Source organism: Pelodiscus sinensis, chromosome 10 (assembly GCF_052426305.1).
Source record: "Pelodiscus sinensis isolate ZL-2025 chromosome 10, ASM5242630v1, whole genome shotgun sequence".
Taxonomy (NCBI): Eukaryota; Metazoa; Chordata; order Testudines; family Trionychidae; genus Pelodiscus; species Pelodiscus sinensis.
In genome coordinates, this window is record NC_143061.1 from 775,397 (window position 1) to 796,260 (window position 20,864).

General features: G+C 57.8%; 1 protein-coding gene across 3 annotated transcripts in view; it reads right to left on the reverse strand.

The window, feature by feature from the left end:
* The window catches only part of BDH1 (3-hydroxybutyrate dehydrogenase 1), a 46,841-nt gene that overhangs the window by 18,858 nt on the left and 7,119 nt on the right, over window positions 1-20,864 (reverse strand). For 2 of the 3 annotated variants that reach the window (XM_075938322.2, XM_075938321.2), the window contains exons 2-4: window positions 13,618-13,749; window positions 9,604-9,676; window positions 4,034-4,144 (exon numbers count right to left, since the gene is read on the reverse strand). In XM_075938322.2, coding sequence (XP_075794437.1) covers window positions 4,034-4,144; window positions 9,604-9,676; window positions 13,618-13,703 — 270 coding nt within the window. In that variant the 5' untranslated portion in view covers window positions 13,704-13,749. Of the gene's footprint in view, window positions 1-4,033; window positions 4,145-9,603; window positions 9,677-13,617; window positions 13,750-16,665; window positions 16,762-20,864 lie in introns of those variants that run through there. The other variant, XM_075938323.2, reaches the window with a different exon arrangement.

The window sequence follows — 20,864 nt, forward strand, 5'->3', positions numbered from 1 at the left end:
TGCCGTGCTGGGAAGGAGCGGAGTCGGTGGTGCTGATCGCAGGCCATGCCTTGTTGGAGGCGTGGGGCAGGGGCTCGTGCCGCCCTCTGTCTCCACCTCCTCCGGAGCAGCAGCTAGACATCCTGCCCTCTGCTGCATGGAGAGGAGATGCTCTTTGGGCCATTCCGCCAGTGCTGGCTCCGCAGGGGCAAAATTCCAGCCCTGGGGCTGAACCCTGCTGCCATCTTCTGGCTTCCTGGTTACCCGCCAGCATCCCGGGCCACGTCCATGGTGGTGCCTGGCCAGGTGGCCCCGCAGAGCAGCGTTTCATCTCCCTGTGCTCCCCATGGGCCTCTCGATGAACAGTTCATATGGCCACCAAGCCACAAGGCCTGAGCAAACGGGCTCCGGGACAGTCCCGGCAGCCATGACACACGTCAGGAAGGCCCAACGCAAACAGATCAGCTGCTGGAAAATCACCTTCTTTATCTGGTGCCATCTAGCGCTTCTCGCTATCCACCGCAGGGCAGAAAACCGCCTGCTGCAGGCGCTGGCTCATCGGATCCATGGCGCCAGTGTCTGCGGCAAAGAGTCAGCAGCACCTGCCTTGCAGGAGTGCGTTTCGAATCGCAGTCCTGGGAAGCCCGGGCTGAGAAGTGCTTCATTTACAGAACCAAGTGGCAGCTAGGGTGGCCAGGTGTCCGGTATTGGCCACTTGCTGAGTCCAGACAAAACTCGCTGTGACTGCAGTTTGCTTCCCTGGGTAAAAGCCAAGCAAGGAGCTCAGGGTCTGGCCCCCAAAAAAGACTGTGCCTATTAAAAGGTAGCCGTTCTCTGCACATGCGCAGGCATGTAGGAGGGGCCGGGGGAACACACTGCCAATCACACCTATGGCCTCCAAGTGCACAGCGAGGATGTGCCAATGGCACTTGGAGGTGCTGCATTCATTTTCGGTCAGTCATGTCAAGAGCAATTCACTTCATTTACAAAGCCAAAGGCAGCTCTTCACTCGCAAGGTCTGAAAACTGAGCTGCACCTGCAGGTTTGCTCCGTGTGGCCAGCGCTGTCCGAGGCATGGATCGTATTCAGCTCTGCATGGCTGTAGCGGCACTGCAGGGCGAGCCTCGGACCAGTCCCTCACGTAGGATACGGCCTGAAGACGCAGAGGGAGCAGTGCTGCTGAGTATCGTTTTGCCGTTTTCACATTCACTTTTCTGTGGAGCAGGAACCTTGCTGCACCCTGACCCCTCTGACAACACAAATTACCACCCGACTCCAGGAGGGGGCCCACCTGCGCTCTGCCACCCTAGGCAGGGGCCTATAACCCAGGGCTAACGCCCTCAGGTTCCGTCTTCGGCCCCAGGCGTTGTGGCTCAGCATTTGGCCCGGGGCCTCGCACGTCTAAGCCACCCTGGCGACCCGAGTGAAAGGGGGTTGCGACCCTCAGTCTGAGAACCCCCTGGAAGCCACGGGCCAGCACCGGCTCTGGTCTCACCCGGTGAAGGACACTCCCGGGGTTCCAGCCGAAAGTGCACCAGGCAGCTCGGAGGGAGAGGCATTGCGTGGTCAGTTCTGCCCAGCGCTGGAGGAGCACCCGCAGCCACACAGCGCCTCTCGGCGCTTCCAGGGGCAGGCCCAAAGCACGGCCGGGTGGGAATGTCATTGGCCACAGGTTTCCAAAGTGACAGCAAGTGCGGGTGACACTCCACAGCAGCCTGGGGTGCAGACAGCGCTGGTCACCCGCCCTCTGAACATATGCCCCTTCCAGGTCTCTCGGGATGGGCAGCCAAAACTCCAGCCTCTGAAATCAGGAGACATTTCACACACACAGAATGGGAAGCGACTGTCTAGGAAGGAGCACGGCAGAAAGGGAGCTAGGGGTCACAGTGGACGACAAGCTGAATATGAGTCAGCAGTGTGATGCTGTTGCAAAAAGAGCAAACATGATTCTGGGTTGTATCAACAGGTGTGTTGTGAGCAAGACATGAGAAGTCATTCTTCCGCTCTACTCTGCGCTGGTTAGGCCTCAGTTGGAGGATTGTGTCCAGTTCTGGGCACCGCATTTCAAGAAAGATGTGGAGAGACTGGAGAGGGTCCAGAGAAGAGCAACAAGAATGATGAAAGGTCTAGAGAACATGAGCTATGAGGGAAGGCTGAAAGAATTGGGCTTGTTTAGTTTGGAAAGGAGAAGACTGATCAGGGACATGATAGCGGTTTTCAGGTATCTAAAAGGGTGTCACAAAGAGGAGGGAGAAAAATTGTTCTTCCTGGTCTCTGAGGATAGGACAAGAAGCAATGGGCTTAAACTGCAACAAGGGAGGTGTAGGTTGGACATTAGGAAAAAGTTCCTAACTGTCAGGGTAGTCAAACACTGGAATAAATTGCCCAGGGAAGTTGTGGAATCCCCATCTCTGGAGATATTTAAGAACGGGTTGGATAGACATCTATCAGGGATGATCTAGACAGTGCTGGGTCCTGCCATGGGGGCAGGGGACTGGACTGAATGACCTCTCGAGGTCCCTAGTGTTCTATGATTCTGACCGGACGGGCTCAAGGGTTGATGTTCATTCGACAGCGCATCAGCCTGTCACTCAACCACCACCACGCTCCCCACAAGCCCCATCTCCACCAGCCTACAATGCTCTGTGCAATTCTGCTGCAGAGCCAGCAGAGGGAGCCCACGTCACAAAAAGCCCTCCTCCAGAGGTGCCCTGCCATCCCCACCGAGACACGGGAACGAGACCCAAACGGAACACGTTCCTTCCCGGGAACAGCTGCAGACCGATGGCCACAGCGAGGGGACTGGATTCAATCCATTTGGAAAGCACCTCGTAGGTCTCTGGAAAACTAATAACTGGGCTGTGGGCCTGGTACCTGAGCAAAGCTTTAAAATAGGTGAACCAGGCCTGGGCCTCCTACTGCGACCCGCATGCCCCCCGGAATTGGCTGCTTGAGCTGCCATCATGTGAAGGGAACCACTGCGGGGCCTTGTGCCGAGGCCGCCTGACACCCCTGCCTGTAACTGGTGGGAAACCACGTGCACGACTTTAAGCTGCTGCCGTCACCGCGCTCACACCTGATCTACACCGGGGACTGTGCTGCTGAACATTAGTCAATTGGTACCACGTGCCAGCTGGTCACAAGAGGGGCATGGGCGGACTAATATATTCCCCAGATTACATTTGAAACAAACAGGCTTGGTCACAGGATCAGGTCTAACAACCAGCCCGGAACGGAGTCCAACATTCTGATTCCAGATGTGCCCCCAGCGTTGTGCTCAGATTTGAGACCCATTTTTCAAATGGGATCAGAGCCAGGCCATTTGGAGCTGAATGCCTCAGAATCTCAGAGCTGGTAGAACTGGGGCCCTAGCCCCATCCCGTTCCCAGTTCTCATGGAAGTGGAACAAATGTCTGTGTCATTCCCCAGCGAGACACCCGGACAGGAAGCTGTGTTCCAGCGCAGGAGTGACAGATGAGGGGCCAGGCTCTCTTAGGGTATGTCTACACTACAAAGTTAATTCGAACTAATAGACGTTAGTTCGAATTAACTTTGATAGGCGCTACACATGCAGACCGCTAGTTCCAACTTAATTTGAACTAGCGGAGCGCTTAATTCGAACTAGGTAAACCTCATTCCACGAGGACTAACGCCTAGTTCGAATTAAGCAGTTCGAATTAAGGGCTGTGTAGCCCCTTAATTCGAACTAGTTGGAGGCTAGCCCTCCCCAGCTTTTCCTGGTGGCCACTCTGGGCACCACCAGGGAAACTCCTCTGCCCCCCTCCCGGCCCCGGAGCCCTTAAAGGGGCACTGGCTGGCTACGGTGCCCGTGCCAAGTGCAAGCCTGCCAGCACCCAGCCAGCAGACCCTGCACCTGGCACGTCACGAACCAGCCACCCGCTGCCACCCAGCCCTCCGCCTCTTCCCGGGACCAGGCTGGCGGCTCCCGGGAGCCTGCCCAGGGCCGCAAGAGGCAGGCGCTCGCCTGGTCTAGTGCGGACACTAAGTTAGTTCGAATTAGTGCTGTAGTGTAGACATACCCTTAGTTCCTTACCTTGAACAGGCAGCCAGCAAAGACAATGAAGCCTTTAGAGTGCAGGTGCTTGGCTAAAGAGAACCCAAATCCGGAGTCACAGCCAGTGATGAGCACAGCTTTGCTGCCAATCTGTAAAATGAGACACAACAAATACAACAGCTTGAAAGGGTGCTTGAAACAAATGAATTTCAAAGCAGGGATCAAGCCCTTGTATGGGGCTATGGGCATCCTGTCCCTAGGACGCACTCTTGGCTGTAGGCCAGCGGGTGGAATCTGGCATGTCCCAAAGGCAGCAGACACAAACTCGTCCTTCACAAGCATCTGTGTGAGCCAGGGATCAATGGCATCCCAGACCGGGGAAAGGCTCAGCGTCCAGTGGCGATGGGCTGTAGAAGAACAGCGGCCAGGCAACCGCACAGCAGTTCACATACACCTAGAAATAAGGCCTGAAAACACACTGAAGAGCTGCCACCCACCTCACACACCCTCGGAGCCTGGCACTGCCCTGCCATAGCCAGAGTCAGCTGACTGGAGCAGGAAAGAACAGATGCAACATGCAACCGCTAGAGCGAACTTACCCGGGAGAATCAAGCAGAAATGGCCATTTAACCCTACTCCCTGCTAACCCACACGCCCTCCGGTCACCATCTCATCACAGCCCACAGCGAAGCAGAGTCCGGCTGGTGGATGGGAAGCCAGGTGATTAGCGTAAGATTCTGTTCTCGGCCTGGCCACTCACTAGGAAGGCCAAAGAGGGAAGTTGATATTCACTTCTCCAGCTAAGAACAATGAAAGGCTGGGGTTCAAATCCCTCCAAGCCAGTGGCGGGCAACCTGCAGCCCAATGCGGCTCTACCTGCAGCCTCCCTGGCTGCGTCACGCACTGGGGCACCAGAGCCCCGCACTTCTCACCCCTCCCCCACGCACCTCTCATCACTGGGGCACCGGAGCCCCGCACTTCTCACCCCTCCCCCACGCACCTCTCATCACTGGGGCACCAGAGCCCCGCACTTCTCACCCCTCCCCCACGCACCTCTCATCACTGGGGCACCAGTGCCCCGCACTTCTCACCCCTCCCCCACGCACCTCTCATCACTGGGGCACCAGTGCCCCGCACTTCTCACCCCTCCCCCACGCACCTCTCATCACTGGGGCACCAGAGCCCCACACTTCTCACCCCTCCCCCACGCACCTCTCATCACTGGGGCACCAGTGCCCCGCACTTCTCACCCCTCCCCCACGCACCGCTCATCACTGGGGCACCAGAGCCCCGCACTTCTCACCCCTCCCCCACGCACCTCTCATCACTGGGGCACCAGTGCCCCGCACTTCTCACCCCTCCCCCACGCACCTCTCATCACTGGGGCACCAGAGCCCCGCACTTCTCACCCTTTCCCCACGCACCTCTCACGCACTGGGGCACCAGAGCCCTGCACTTCTCACCCCTCCCCCACGCACCTCTCATCACTGGGGCACCAGAGCCCCACACTTCTCACCCCTCCCCCACGCACCTCTCACGCACTGGGGCACCAGAGCCCCACACTTCTCACCCCTCCCCCACGCACCTCTCATCACTGGGGCACCAGAGCCCCACACTTCTCACCCCTCCCCCACGCACCTCTCATCACTGGGGCACCAGAGCCCCACACTTCTCACCCCTCCCCCATGCACCTCTCACGCACTGGGGCACCAGAGCCCTACACTTCTCACCCCTCCCCCACGCACCTCTCACGCACTGGGGCACCAGAGCCCCACACTTCTCACCCCTCCCCCACGCACCTCTCACGCACTGGGGCACCAGAGCCCCGCACTTCTCACCCCTCCCCCACGCACCTCTCATCACTGGGGCACCAGAGCCCCGCACTTCTCACCCCTCCCCCACGCACCTCTCATCACTGGGGCACCAGAGCCCCACACTTCTCACCCCTCCCCCACGCACCTCTCATCACTGAGGCACCAGAGCCCCACACTTCTCACCCCTCCCCCACACACCTCTCATCACTGAGGCACCAGAGCCCTGCACTTCTCCCCCACGCACCTCTCATCACTGGGGCACCAGAGCCCCGCACTTCTCACCCCTCCCCCACGCACCTCTCATCACTGGGGCACCAGAGCCCCGCACTTCTCACCCCTCCCCCACGCACCTCTCATCACTGGGGCACCAGTGCCCCGCACTTCTCCCCCACGCACCTCTCACGCACTGGGGCACCAGAGCCCCGCACTTCTCACCCCTTCCCCACGCACCTCTCACGCACTGGGGCACCAGAGCCCCGCACTTCTCACCCCTCCCCCACGCACCTCTCATCACTGGGGCACCAGTGCCCCGCACTTCTCCCCCACGCACCTCTCACGCACTGGGGCACCAGAGCCCCGCACTTCTCACCCCTTCCCCACGCACCTCTCACGCACTGCGGCACCAGAGCCCTGCACTTCTCCCCCACGCACCTCTCATCACTGGGGCACCAGAGCCCCGCACTTCTCACCCCTCCCCCACGCACCTCTCATCACTGGGGCACCAGTGCCCCGCACTTCTCACCCCTCCCCCACGCACCGCTCATCACTGGGGCACCAGAGCCCCGCACTTCTCACCCCTCCCCCACGCACCTCTCATCACTGGGGCACCAGAGCCCCACACTTCTCACCCCTTCCCCACGCACCTCTCACGCACTGGGGCACCAGAGCCCCGCACTTCTCACCCCTTCCCCACGCACCTCTCACGCACTGGGGCACCAGAGCCCCGCACTTCTCACCCCTCCCCCACGCACCTCTCATCACTGGGGCACCAGAGCCCCGCACTTCTCACCCCTCCCCCACGCACCTCTCATCACTGGGGCACCAGTGCCCCGCACTTCTCCCCCACGCACCTCTCACGCACTGGGGCACCAGAGCCCCGCACTTCTCACCCCTCCCCCACACACCTCTCATCACTGGGGCACCAGAGCCCCGCACTTCTCACCCCTCCCCCACGCACCTCTCATCACTGGGGCACCAGTGCCCCACACTTCTCCCCCACGCACCTCTCACGCACTGGGGCACCAGAGCCCCGCACTTCTCACCCCTCCCCCACGCACCTCTCATCACTGGGGCACCAGAGCCCCACACTTCTCACCCCTCCCCCACGCACCTCTCATCACTGGGGCACCGGAGCCCCACACTTCTCACCCCTCCCCCACGCACCTCTCACGCACTGGGGCACCAGAGCCCTACACTTCTCACCCCTCCCCCACGCACCTCTCACGCACTGGGGCACCAGAGCCCCACACTTCTCACCCCTCCCCCACGCACCTCTCATCACTGAGGCACCAGAGCCCCACACTTCTCACCCCTCCCCCACACACCTCTCATCACTGAGGCACCAGAGCCCTGCACTTCTCCCCCACGCACCTCTCATCACTGGGGCACCAGAGCCCCGCACTTCTCACCCCTCCCCCACGCACCTCTCACGCACTGGGGCACCAGAGCCCCGCACTTCTCACCCCTCCCCCACGCACCTCTCACGCACTGGGGCACCAGAGCCCCACACTTCTCACCCCTCCCCCACGCACCTCTCATCACTGGGGCACCAGAACCCCGCACTTCTCACCCCTCCCCCACGCACCTCTCATCACTGGGGCACCGGAGCCCCACACTTCTCCTCTGGACAGGGGCTGCTGCCACCCTGCCCTGTGTCAGAGGCAGCCCATTTGTGAGGGGAGCTGGTTTTGAAAGTGACTCCTGCCTGGCCCCGCGCTGTAGAAGAGCCAAGTAACAGTTAAGAATTCACGAAGTCACTCAACCAGTCAGTTAACCGATATTTAACATCCCTACCGCAGTCTGATCTGTGCTCTGTCCCCACTCCGCATCCCTGCCTCCCTGCCAAGCAGCTATTCCCAGTGTGCCAGCCTGGGAGGGAGGGGGAGGAGCCGGTGAGGGCGCAGTTCGGTGCCCCAGTGCACGCGAGGGGGTGCAGATGGGGGGGCGCAGATGGGGGGGCACAAGTGGAACCCCAGTGGGCATGGGCTGCTGCAGCCCAGGAGGCAAAGGAGGGTCACATGTACAGCCCCCCGCTCCAAGCAGCATGCGACGTGCCCTGACGCTCTTCTGGAGCACAAGGACTGGCTCCTTCATTTTGATTAGATCGGGATTCTCAGACACCGTCGTGTCACAACCCCCTTCTGAAACACAAATTACTGCCTCACCCCAGGAGGCTCTGGGGCCCCTGCAAGTCTGACTCTAGCCCTGGCAAACCCCCACGGACAGTGGTGGGCCAGTCTCACGCCCTCCGGTCCAAACCAGACCCTTGGCTTCCCCAGGGCGCATGGGGCGAAACGACAGTGACACTCGCTGGGCCCCAGCAAACGCCCCCCCAGGATTCCCCCAGGCGCGCAGGGCCAGGGCAGCATCGGGTCTGTCAGAACATCCGGCCTGTGCCATGTGCAAAGGCAGGAGGCACAAGCAGCTTCCCCGCCCCATGCCAGGCCACAAGGGCACCAGGGCCATGGCCCGAGGAAATAGATGGGGTGGGATGGCGCCATGCCCCTGAGCAGCTAACAGCACATTTGTGTCTGGGAGGGCACTGGGACCCTCACCAAAGTGTGGGGGGACTGCTCAGCCGGTGCACCCAAGTGGCCCGAGGCCTGTGGTCGGGCTGATGTAGCTGTGCTCCCGAGGGCTCCAGCAGGCACAGGGCAGAATCCAACCCTAATTAACTGTAATTTACAGCAACACAAATAATTGCACCTGGTTACTGTGACCATGGAGTTTTTCTGTTTTAAACGCGGGTTCGTGGTGCATTGTGCACGTGGAAGAAGGATCCCTGGCTCTTGCATCCAGAGTGCTTCCCAGAGCAGAGCTCCCAGCCCTGCACGCCAGCCAGCAGGCGCTCGGCACCCTCGCAAGGTGGACCGTGCCCGGGGCCCTCTCACTGGCCGGTCCTGCAACCAGAGCATGGGAGCGACACACAGCCCCTGAAGTGCTGCATTCTCACAAGTTAGCGGGCTCAGCGCTGGGTCTGTGTCTAAGGGGCTGGAGGACGGAGACTCGCTGTCTAATGGGCTGTCTGGCCTGAAAGCTCAAGGAATGAATTTTACATCCAGGGATGTGAGAGACTAAGTGACTTGCCCAAGGTGACCTAGAAAGTAGGTAGCAGAGCAGAAATCTGAACCCAGGTCTTCTGAGTCCCAGGCTAGCACAGTAACCACTGGACAATGTGTGCTCTGATGCACACAGCTCTAAAGCCCTGTTCTTCTCCAAAGTGCCACAGAACATATTGTGGAGCCAGCAAAGAATTCAGCCCCTAACATGCACTCCTGGGGCAGGGCTATTGTATACACAGCCTCCAATGCAACTGTATAAGCTTCCTTAGAGAGGAGCTTGCCAGCCAGTAAGTGAGTTCCTAATGTAGTAGAGAAACACTGGACTCAGTGTTCAATTCCCTCACTAACAGCACGTGTCCTTCTCCGTCGGTGGCCGGTGCACACTAGGAGAGAATGTGGAGTATGCTAGCGAGCCCCACGCTGGCGCCATAGAGCAGACCAGCCAGGAGAATTTTGTCACAAGGTTTCTACACCTGTGTTAAAACTCCCAGCTCCACAGCACTGTCCCACTCACCTGATCGACTTCACTTGCATAAGGACGCCTGCCACTTGGAGTCAAGAGAGGAAAGCAAAATCCTTGCACAGGCCTGCAGGAGAGAAGAAAACAATCAGGCAAGAGTCTCTCCCCCAGCCCCTGGCTGGGAACCCTAGGTGAGGGCCACCGCTGAGTTTTGCCCGTCCCTGCAGTGGAGGTAATTTGAGAACAGAGGCTTGGGTCGGCAACTCTCCTAGACCTATTTGTTTTTCCATTGTGTCAGGCATTTTTCTCAAAAGACCTTGATGCTGTTCCCAGTAGCTGAAGCTGCAGGGTATTACTGAGCCTTTTAACCAGCTACTAAGCTACATGCCCAACATAGACTGGACATTCCAGTGTCTGAGGGTCTGACAGCAGCACCATGCAGAGCTCAAGCACAGAGAGCAGGTTTGGGGCCATGATTCCGCAGCCCAGTAAAACTCACTGGGTAGGACACAGTCCCTGATAGTCACCCTAAATTGCCCTTTATTCAGTTTTACCTCACCCTTCATTGCAGCCCCCTCGCTAAACAACCTCTCCCCAGGCACCTGCACCAATCGGACACGCCTACGCAGGTCTCACAAGTAACTGTAACTCAGGCTGGAGGCTACAATCCCTCTGCCGGTCCACACGGAGGACCTGTGTGCCGGGCAGCAGCTCGCTCTCTTCGCTCCTCCTCAGGGTGACAACGATCCTAACGCACGGGCTGTCAGAACACCCAAATTCCTTCCCCGGCAGTCGCCTCTCCTCGGGCCTGTGCCCGCTTCCTTCTGCTTCCTTCACTCACAGCGACTGCTGCTCTCGCTCTGCCTGTGGCTCCCTGCGGCATTTCAGCTTCCCCTGAGCTGGGTCTCCTGAACTCTCTTCCCCAGGAGCAGCGGGCGCACCCTCGCGCACCCTCGCTCAACGTCTTGCGAGCAGACTGTCCTCTGACGCCCTGGGCATCCCCACACACGGGGCACCAGGCTGGCACGTTGCACGGGGCGGGAGGCAGGGAAGGGCTGTGAATCAGAGGGGAAGGTGGATGGGACTGAGACTGGCATGTTTGACTAACAGGGTTACTGGAGTTCACCTGCCGCCCCTCGTCTGCCCCAGCTACAGTGTCACAAGCCTCCTCTTGAAATAGCAGCAGCCAAGCGGGAAGAGACTGTATTGCTAGAGGTCAGGCATGGGTCTCAGGCTGGCTGAACAATCACTGAACCCAGGCCTGGCCCGGGCCTTCCATCCCCAGCTCGCCCTGGAGCGGGCTCCCGAGGTGCATGCACGAGCGGCATTTTTCAGCATCGCCGCCTTTGCTTTTTGCTGAAAATGCGCTGAGGGGTGGTTCTCCCTGCACTCCGGCCCCTCTCCTGGAGCTGGGCAGCACGGTCTGTGGGCAGCAGGGGGTCGCACAGCAGCCAGAGACTCTGGTGTTAACGCCTTGATGAGATCACAGCCCAGCCTTTCCTACCACAGCGACTGCAGCTCTGCCTCATGCCAGCGTGTGCAGGAAACAGACCTGTACTGTGAGCAAAGGGGGTCCCTCGCCCACTGGGCACTCCCTGGGCGCAGGTAGCACAGAGAGACGGGGTGGGGGGGCAGCTGCCCCCGGGCGCCATGCTAGGGGGGCACCGATTTAGTCCCCCTCCCTCCCCGTGTCATCCCTCAGCTCGTCTGCTCCTCCTCACCTCTCCGCCCCCAGCCCGAGGGTTAGTGTGTGTGGGGGCCTGGCCCCAAATTGGAGGGGGCAGGGCAAGACGTGGTACAAGCTCCCTTCTGCCCCCAGGGTCAGGCTCAGCTGTGTGCCAGGGTCGGGGCCCTGCTGCGTGGTGGTAGCGGGGAGGGAGGGAGGGAGGCGCAAATTTTGCTGTTGCCCCCAGGCGCATAACACCCTCAGTAGCCTCCGTCTGCCCCCGGATGCTGTTTCTATTCGAAATCTCTGCTCCCGTTCTTCAGTCTTCACAGCATTTAACCTGCCACGCTGTCGCTGCCCACTGCCAAAGCTCCCCGAGGGCCTTAGGGTCCAGTCCCACGCTCGTCTCTCAGGCAACCCCCCCGAAGCCCACGGGCCTCTGGCGCGACAGAGGCAGACTCAGCACCGCTGCAGCAAGCAAAGCCGGGGGAGTCTGCTGAGCAGAGAGCCCAGGGCTGGGCCGGGATGACTGCGACCGAGGGCCACAAGCGCAGAGCCCGCGAGCTGACACGGGCCTGATGCGGCCTCCACATCCCCGACACGCAGCAAAAGGAACCGAACGATTCCCTGCTGGTTCCTCCAAACCACAACGCTGGGAGCCTGGCGGCCTCTCCCCAGGCCTCACGGACTCAGGCAGGGCCGCCCCGGTTTGCTCCGCGGGGGCTGCAGGCTTCATGTTCTCTGGGAAGGAACCATGGGAGCCAGGGTTCATTCATTTTCCAGGCACGCTGCAAAGGGCTTCTTTTGTCCTGGGGAAGAGCTGGGAAGCGCGGCTCCGTCACCAGCAGCAGCTGGCGCAGTGAAGATCTCCCCTCCCGCAGCGGCCTCGTTTTCCTTGGGCATTCAGGGCGAGAGCCAAGCCCGCGGCAGCCAGTGGCAAGACTCCTGGCTGGGGAGATGAGCTGAGCTGAGGGACAGCGGGGCACAGAGTTCGGGGGGGTTGACGGTGACAGGTCAGCATCATGCTGTCTGAATTAGGGATGTTAAAATGCATTGGACTGAGTGATCAGCGGTTACAGGCAGGGCAGGCGGCTCCTGCCTACCACCCTGCACTGCTGCCTCTGATACATGAGAGAGAGGCAGCAGTGCGGGGGGGCTGCGTGTAACCGTGCCCCTTAACATGGTTACACTGTCACATCCCTAATGGGAATGTGGATGAGGAGCTGGCTGCGTGGCCCGTCTCACGCCCTGAGTCTATTATCATCAAGAACCTTCTAATTGTCAAAACAGTATCAAGAGCAAGAGGAAGGTAAATCTAAATAATTCCATAAACGAACATGTGTGAGATCTGATACCAAGTCTTGTTATTTTAACTCGAGTTGCAAAGAAGATTTTTTGTATCACCTCAGTCCTTCTGCCAGAAGGAAATTCATGTAGGGCCCGATCCTGCAAACACTCTCTACTAAGCATTGTCCTGTTGGCCTCCAAGGGCTACTCTCGGCAGCGAGTGCTGCGCGGGTAAGAAATGCTAGCAAGAATTGGCTCTCTGAGTGAACAGTCACAGACATTTAAAATGAAATTCGGCCAGGCTAGAAACATCTGAGTTCATGATCCAACACCTGTCGCTATGTATGAAACAGTAACACTTCAGACAGCATTTGTGGGACACACGAGTTTAGACACCAACTCAATTTACAGTTTGATTCCTCCATTCAACGCCCTGCATTCCAGACCAAACCTGCTGTCTTAGCTCGAGCACAGCTCACACTGGGCTCATTTCTTCCAGAACAAGCCCTGTAACAAAACCCTTAAAAAACAACAATGGTCCTGTAGCATGCTAGAGACTAACGAGAAAATACATAGATAGTATCAAATGACATCTGAAGAAGTGGGTTGGGCCACGAAAGCTCCCGATACCACCTCTATATTTTTCGGTTAGTCTCTAAGGTGCCACAGGGCCATTGTCATTTTTAAGTTTTTTAGTTACAGACTAACACAGTTACCCCTCTGAGACTTATAAGCCCTATAAAGTAAGGGAAGTTACTCTGGATTTAGACCCGTCAAACTCACTCAGAACCTGGGTCTGACATCAGAGGGTGTTTTGTCTGAGCCAGGATTCTGCTTGCTTTTAAAGAGCAACAACTTCATTGCTTTGCCCAGCTTATCCTCATACACAATCCCCTCCATCCTTTATGAATTTCTCTGTTTTATTTAAAACAAAAGGAAAAACTATGTAGCACTTTAAATGTTTAATGGTCCCAGATCCTTAAATGCAAACCCTTAGCTAAGTTTTGGTTGTGGTCCCAACAGAGACAAATAACTAACCCCACTGAAATGAATTGGTCCCTTGCTGTGCGGGTTGTGCTACCCTTCACACCCGCTCACACCCCCAGGTTCCTTACCTGAGACCATTTCCTGCATCCCTGAAATTCAGAGTTTTCACAGAGAAAAGAGACAGGGGCCGGGATATCCTAGTAGCCAGCATCATTGCAATCCACAAACGGTACCAACAGCAAGCTTCTTCCCCTTTAGTTCTGAAACACAAGAAAGCACCTCTCCTTTATTTGCTCTGCAGTTATAGTTCTGCTGACGCCTAGTATTTTAACAACAAAATAAAGTCCAAAGTAGGCTCATCTTTCCCTTCCACTCCACACAGTGAGATAAATAGCTCAAGCAGCAGCTACCAGCTCAAACTCCTTTTTGAAAAAACAGAAAGGACTGAAGCAAACTAAAAAGCAATGGGCCATTTTACAAAAATCTCCATTTTAATTCATTTATTGCTTCTTAATCTCTGCATATTCTTACACATTTAGAAAAAAAAATTAATTCTTCAAGTAACAGTTTTAAGTCAGCTGTTTGAAATACTGTACCATTCAACTGTAAATCCCACGCACCGAGCAAAGTGAAATCCTACATTTTCAAAGCATTCTCTGGGCTTTAATGTCAGTGGCAGCCTTGCTGCTAAAAAACGTGGGCAGCTCTTTGAAATGTAATGCCCCAAAAGGCTGGCACTAGAGAGCTAAGCTCAGGAAGTCACCGAAAAGGGAACTCTAACAAGGAAAAAGGCACAAAAGCAGGAATTAAGAACAAGGGGCCTTTCCATCCAATGGTGAATCAAGTTAGTATAAAACAAATCCAATCTAGATTTTCTCCTAAAACCTGAATCAAACTTTTTTTCTTTCAAGCTGGAAAATACTGGTTAATGTTGAAGTATTTGTGAGAAGAGAGAGAGAGGATTTTATTTTATGCTATTACTGCACTTCTAGGGTCTGTCTGGAAACACAGGCTGGCCACAAGTGAGAAAATACCATGAGAAGTGCTGTAGTGAGGGCCTTTACGGTTTGGCCATAAGGAGGAAATACGAAACTCTTCCAAGAAAGCCTGTTGCCATGAACGTCCGTGCTAGTCAGCGCTACTAACGCAGGCTTCGCCATTCCGAAAAGCATCTGAACTTGGCAGTTCTCGGCCGACGGCCCATGCCAAAGGCTCTGTTCTGCCCCATGCTCAGGCAAGGGGCTTGCTGCCTGGGCCGGGTGGGCTGCACATCAGAAGAAGGGAGAGGGCTGCCTGCTGTGGCCAGACAGTGGCACAAGGGTCAGCAGCACCACTAATGCGGTGTCTGGATTTTTTTTAACATTTTATGGCCATTCATAAAACTGGCATCTCTGGAGGCAGAGAGAATGATAACAAGGGAATTAACCCAGGCGTCAGGGTCTGAGCCTGTCGTGCAGAAGCATCTGAGCTCCAGGTACATCATTGCACAACTGCCAAAGTGCAGAGCAGATGCTGCAGCCCGGCAGGGCAGACTGGCTGTGTTGCGGGCGGCTGCATGGGAAGGGAAGGTGACTGGGGGGCTCTCTCCTCATTCGGGCTTACCCCTCACACTGTCTCCACCCCTCCCCCCGGCTGGGAGAGCTGCCTTCTGCCCGCACTGTGCACTGCCCCGGGTAGCCAGAGCCAGGAGCTGAGCAGAGGGGCTGTGTGCTTAAACAGAGCACCCTGTCTCAGGGACAGCCAGCCACGTTCGGACGGACACATCCGAGGGAAGAAGGTTGCAGGGTATTCCCATGGGACTTGGGAGTACTGGGCACAGGGGTGGGGGTCTCACAGCTGAGTACCTCTTCCCTGACTTCTCATCCCCCTCTGCTCTGCCTGCTTGGTCCCTCCCTGCGACAGCTGCTCTTCCCCCCATCCTCACCCAGCCCATTGCACCTGCTCCCTGGCCCCATTGCACCTACTCTGCAGCCCAGCCCAGCCTCATCCTCTGTTCTACCTGCTAACCTTGCTTTGCTCCTGGTGAATCTGCTGGTCTCCTCTCCTCGCCCTTGCCCAGCCCTCTGCCCTTCCCCAGAGTGGCTCACACCGCAGGCTCCCTGCCCAAGGGGCTGCTGTGCGAGCCTTGCCACCTCCCACACAGTCCGTGGAAGAGACCAGGCCAGTGAAACCTGCTTTGCAGCACGGCGTGCAGGAGCCATCACAGCTAGACAGGCCAGGAAATGACGCCGCACCCTGTGAGACGCTCCAGCCCTGACAGCAGATGGGCCACTGGTCCCATGTGAGATCGGGGGCCCTCAGCTGGGAGAGGGGATCCCTGGGCTGGGGAGGAACTGGGTGGGCAGGTGAGGGTAATGAGCTCTGCCCGAGTCTCTCCTCTCCCTTCCCCCTCATTGCATTCCCCCATGACCTGTCTCCTCACAACCTCCTCAATCAGGGCCTGAACCCCTCACACTCCCGCCCGCCTTATCCCCCTCTGGAGCCCCACCCCCAGGACGGAGCTGCCAGCTCTGACCGAAGCTCTTCTGGGAGGTTTTCCCCACATGACACAACATCAGTTCCTTAAAATACCCCGTTCACACCCCCAGGACTGCTCTCAATTGGAGCCGATTCCTGGAGCCCTTCCCCTGCTCCTCCTCCCACGCTCCCCCCAGGTGCTCTGAGGCTCTGCTTGTGTCGCTCCCTGCACCTTGGACGTGCTGCACTCTGGGGCTAGGGGAGCTGCACACGCACAAGCAGGAGCCCCCAGGAGAGGCGGAGGGGTGAGCCCAGGCCCCAGGCATGGAGGGTGAGCTGCCTTGGCGGATGGAGCTCCATGGTGAACGTCAGACCCTGGGGTTGGCAAGGGCACATCTAGGGTCACCAGATGTCCAGTCAAAAAGGGACCCTGGCAACTCCGGTCAGCACCAATGACCCGACCGTTAAATGTCCGCATGGGTCCCGGCAGCAGTGACATCCCTCTGGCTCCTAGGCGGAGTGATGGCCATCGGGCTGCTGCACTGCCACACCTCATACACCAGCTGCACAGCTCCGACTGGCTGGGAGCTGCAGCCAATGGGAGCTGCAGGGGCGGTGGCGCCTGTGGGTGGAGGCAGCGTCTTTACGCAACACTTGGCATTTCCTTTGGCTAGCCAGGAGGATGCATTTCACCTGTCTACATACAGCTCAGCAATTACCTATCATCACATACTTGTCACGTTCCACCTCCTGCACCAGCAGAGCCAGGCTGGCCGAACACTCCTGCATGGCGGGCTCTTCCTGAGCCAATTTATGTCAGCTCTGTTCTGCTCCTGCAGCATGAAATGAACTTAGCAAGCTACAGTCCAGCACTGAGTCTGCTTGTGCCTTAGTGCAGATGCGCAGCCCCAGTGCAAAGCCCCAGGGCAGAGTCAGGCCAGATGGGACCATTACAATCACCTGGTCTGGCTTCCTGCATTGCACAGGCCAGCAGCCCTCCCACCATGATGCCGGCAGCAAGCCCGTAACAGCCAGCCAAGCTCGTCTAATGGAAACACGCCCAGTTTGGATTTAAAGACGCCTGGTGATGGAGAATCCACCTCAGCCCTAGGTAAGTTGTCCCAACAGTCAATAACCTTGGGATAAAAATGGGCACTTTGGTTCCAGTCTGAAGTCAAGTTCTGGCTGCAGCTTCCAGCCAGTGGATCTTGTTAGGATGAAAGAGCTTTTGCCCATCAGAAATCCCTTCCCCCGGTCAGTAGGTCAGACTGGGATCAAGTCCCATCTGAAGCTACTCTTGGAGATGGAGCTTCTTACCTGGCTCATAGGAGGTCAGTTTTCTAGAACTTGAACCATTTCTGTAGCTCTTTTCTGAACTCTTTTACTGTTTTTCAGTCTGGTTTCTGAGGTGTGGGCTGGACACAGTGCTCCAGCAATGATCGGGTCAGTGCTGCATGCAGCGGGAATAGCGGGGCACGTCCCTTCTCCTGCTTAGACACCCAGGATCACAGTAACTCTCTCGGGTAGCAGGCTTTTGCTCATTGGCTACCTGTCCTGACCCTTCCTCCTGGCTGGTGTCACTGAGTTCCAGGGCACTCTCTCATCCCCTGCCTGACCCTCATTCTCTGTTCCCAGGTGGATCCGGCTATATTAAAGCCCATGCTATCCCCCTGCAGCAGCCTTCAGCTTGTGGCTAGTCAGGGGAATTTACCGTTCCTGCCCAATGGAAGCAGCGGGGGGGGGGGGAGGGGGCATGCCTGCAGGCAATGTAAACAAAATGTCTGGTGGATTACCCTGCTGGCCATGTGCCAAAGATTTCTGACTCCCGCTATTCAAATAAGCCCACTCCACCAAGCAGTCCAGATCAGACTGCGCCACTGACCTGACCTCAGCAACGTTTGCCACTCCTCCCATTTCTGTCTACTAGCAGTGGTTCCTCCTGTTCTGCTAGGACAGGGATAACGACGGGAAGCGCGGCTGGGCAGCCCTCACACCGGTGTCAGATGTGGGGAATCCCACTCTGCCAGGGTGTATGCTGTCCCCATGCAAAACTCCCTAATCGATGGATGGCAGCACAAAGGGCACGACAGCGTAGCAGTGCCTGGGAGATTTCCTGCAACAAAATCATTCACGTCCCTGGCGCTTCCCCTGAAGAAGCCCAGCAAACCGGGGCTCCCTCATACAGTGTTCAGACCAGGCTGCCCCGCAGGGCCGGAGTAAGACCTTCAGAGGCCCTAAGCACTGAAAAGATGGTGGTGCCCCCCCCAGTAATTCAAAATAAAAACAATACTAGCCGTAAAATCTCGTTTTTTCAGTGCCCCTGCTTTGCTGGTGCCTAAGCACGTGCTTAGTCTGCCTATTGGGTAATCCAGCCCTGCCCCCTCGGCTCGTGAAGGAGACAGATCTACATTCCCTCCCAGCTTTGTCAGTGAGGGGCTGCCTGACCTTGAGCAAAATGACACTTTCTGGGGAGTCACCCAACTACCCTACGTCACAGCGGCTTAGCGGGAAGCTTAATTAGTAAATATTAATAAAGATCCTTGCAAGACAAATGCTAGGTGACAATAATCACCATGCAGCTAATAAGGGTGAAAATGTTCAAAAATGTGTAAATATTCACAACCTAATCGTGGTCCCAGGCTCCGGCCCGAGACAGAGCCCATCCCTTCCAAGCATCCCATACTAAACCGGCCCTCGGGGGCCATGCTCTGCTCCTCCTTCCTGCAACTATTTTCCATTGGGGAAAAAACGTCTCTTTGCATGAAGTCGCCCACGCCGGGGTCGGTGTCTTGCCCTTACTGGCCCATCCACGGGCCGGATTCCCCGCCCTACAGCGGGTATTAACCAGGCTGCTGGGGGGAGCCGCAGTTTCCCGCCCCCCACAGACGTTGGTGACTCGCTCCTGGGCACCGGGGGCTGAAGGAAGGGGGCCGCCGCGGGCTCTGTTCGGATCAGCCCCTGGCTAGTCCCTTCCAGCGAGTCTCTGCAGCGGGGCCCGGGCCCGGCCCAGAAGAGCCCCCGAGCCGCCGCCGCATCTCAGCCAAGCCAGCCCGGGCGCGCAGCCAAGCCAGCCCCCGCCTCTGCGGAGGTGACGCGCCCGGCAGGAGCCGCGCCGCAGCCTATGGGCGCAGGGGCGTGTGCGCGGAGCCGCCCGGCCGCCGGGGAGGCGCCCCCCGCGTGTCCCCGCAGGGAGCCAGGAGCGCTCCGAGGATGCCCGCTCGCCGGGCCGGCACAGAGACCGGCCTGTCCCCGCTAGCCCCGGGCAGCCCCGCCGCGCCCGCGGTCTGCGTGTGTGAGCCTGGCTGCGTGTGTGTGTGTGTGTGTGTACCCGGCTCTGTGTGTGTGTGTGTGTGTGTGTGTGTGTGTGTGAGCCTGGCTGCGTGTGTGTGTGTGTGTACCTGGCTCTGTGTGTGTACCCGGCTCTGTGTGTGTGTGTGTGTGTGTGTGTGTGTGTGTGTGTGTGTGTGTGTGTACCTGGCTCTGTGTGTGTACCCGGCTCTGTGTGTGTGTGTGCGTGTGTGTGTGTGTGTGTACCTGGCTCTGTGTGTGTACCCGGCTCTGTGTGTGTGTGTGTGTGTGTGTGTGTGTGTGTGTGTACCTGGCTCTGTGTGTGTACCCGGCTCTGTGTGTGTGTGTGCGTGTGTGTGTGTGTGTGTGTGTACCTGGCTCTGTGTGTGTACCCGGCTCTGTGTGTGTGTGTGTGTGTGTGTGTGTGTGTGTGTGTGTGTGAGAGAGAGAGCCTGGCTGCGTGTGTGTGTGTGTAAGCCTGGCTGCGTGTGTGTGTGTGTGTACCTGGCTCTGTGTGCGTGTGAGAGCCTGGCTGCGTGTGTGAGAGCCTGGCTGCGTGTGTGTGTGTGTACCCGGCTGTGTGTGTGTGTGTGTGTGTGTGTATGTACCCGGCTGTGTGTGTGTGTGTGTGTGTGTGTGTGTGTGTGTTTGTGTGTGAGAGAGAGAGAGAGAGAGAGAGAGAGCCTGGCTGCGTGTGTGTGTGTACCTGGCTCTGTGTGTGTGTGTGTGCGTGCACGTGCCTGGCTGCGCATGTGTGCCTGGCTGCGTGTGTGTGCATGTGTACATGGCTGTGTGGGTGTGTGTACCTGGCTCTGTGTGTGTGTGTGTGTGTGTGTGTGTGCACGTGTACATGGCTGTGTGTGTGTGCCTGGCTGCGTGTGTGTGTGTGTACCTGGCTCTGTGTGTGTGTGTGTGCGCGCGCGCGTGCCTGGCTCTGTGTGTGCGTGTGTGTGCGCCCGCGTGCCTGGCTGCGCGTGTGTGTGTACCCGGCTGTGTGTGTGTGTGCGCGTTTACATGGCTGTGTGTGTGAAAGCCTGGCTGCGTGTGTGCACGTGTACATGGCTGAATGTGTGTGTGCCTGGCTCTGTGTGTGTGCATGCCTGTGTGTCTGTCTCTACCTGTCTATCTCTGTGTGTGTGTGCGCGCGCGCGCGCGCCTGTGTGTCTGTCTTTCTGTACCGTGTGTGTGTGTGTGTGTGTGTGTGTGTCTCTGCACCGCCCCGGCTGTGTGTCTGTCTTTCTGTACCGTGTGTGTGTGTGTGTGCCGGGCAGTGTGTGTGTGTCTGTCTCTGCACCGCCCCGGCTGTGTGTCTGTCTGTCTGTACCGTGTGTGTGTGTGTGCCTAGCAGTGTGTGTGTGTCTGTCTCTGCACCGCCCCGGCTGTGTGTCTGTCTGTCTGTACCGTGTGTGTGTGCCTGGCAGTGTGTGTGTGTCTGTCTCTGCACCGCCCCGGCTGTGTGTCTGTCTGTCTGTACCGTGTATGTGTGTGTGTGCGCGCGCGCGCGCGCCTGGCAGTGTGTGTGTGTCTGTCTCTGCACCGCCCCGGCTGTGTGTCTGTCTTTCTGTACCGTGTGTGTGTGTGTGTGCCGGGCAGTGTGTGTGTGTCTGTCTCTGCACCGCCCCGGCTGTGT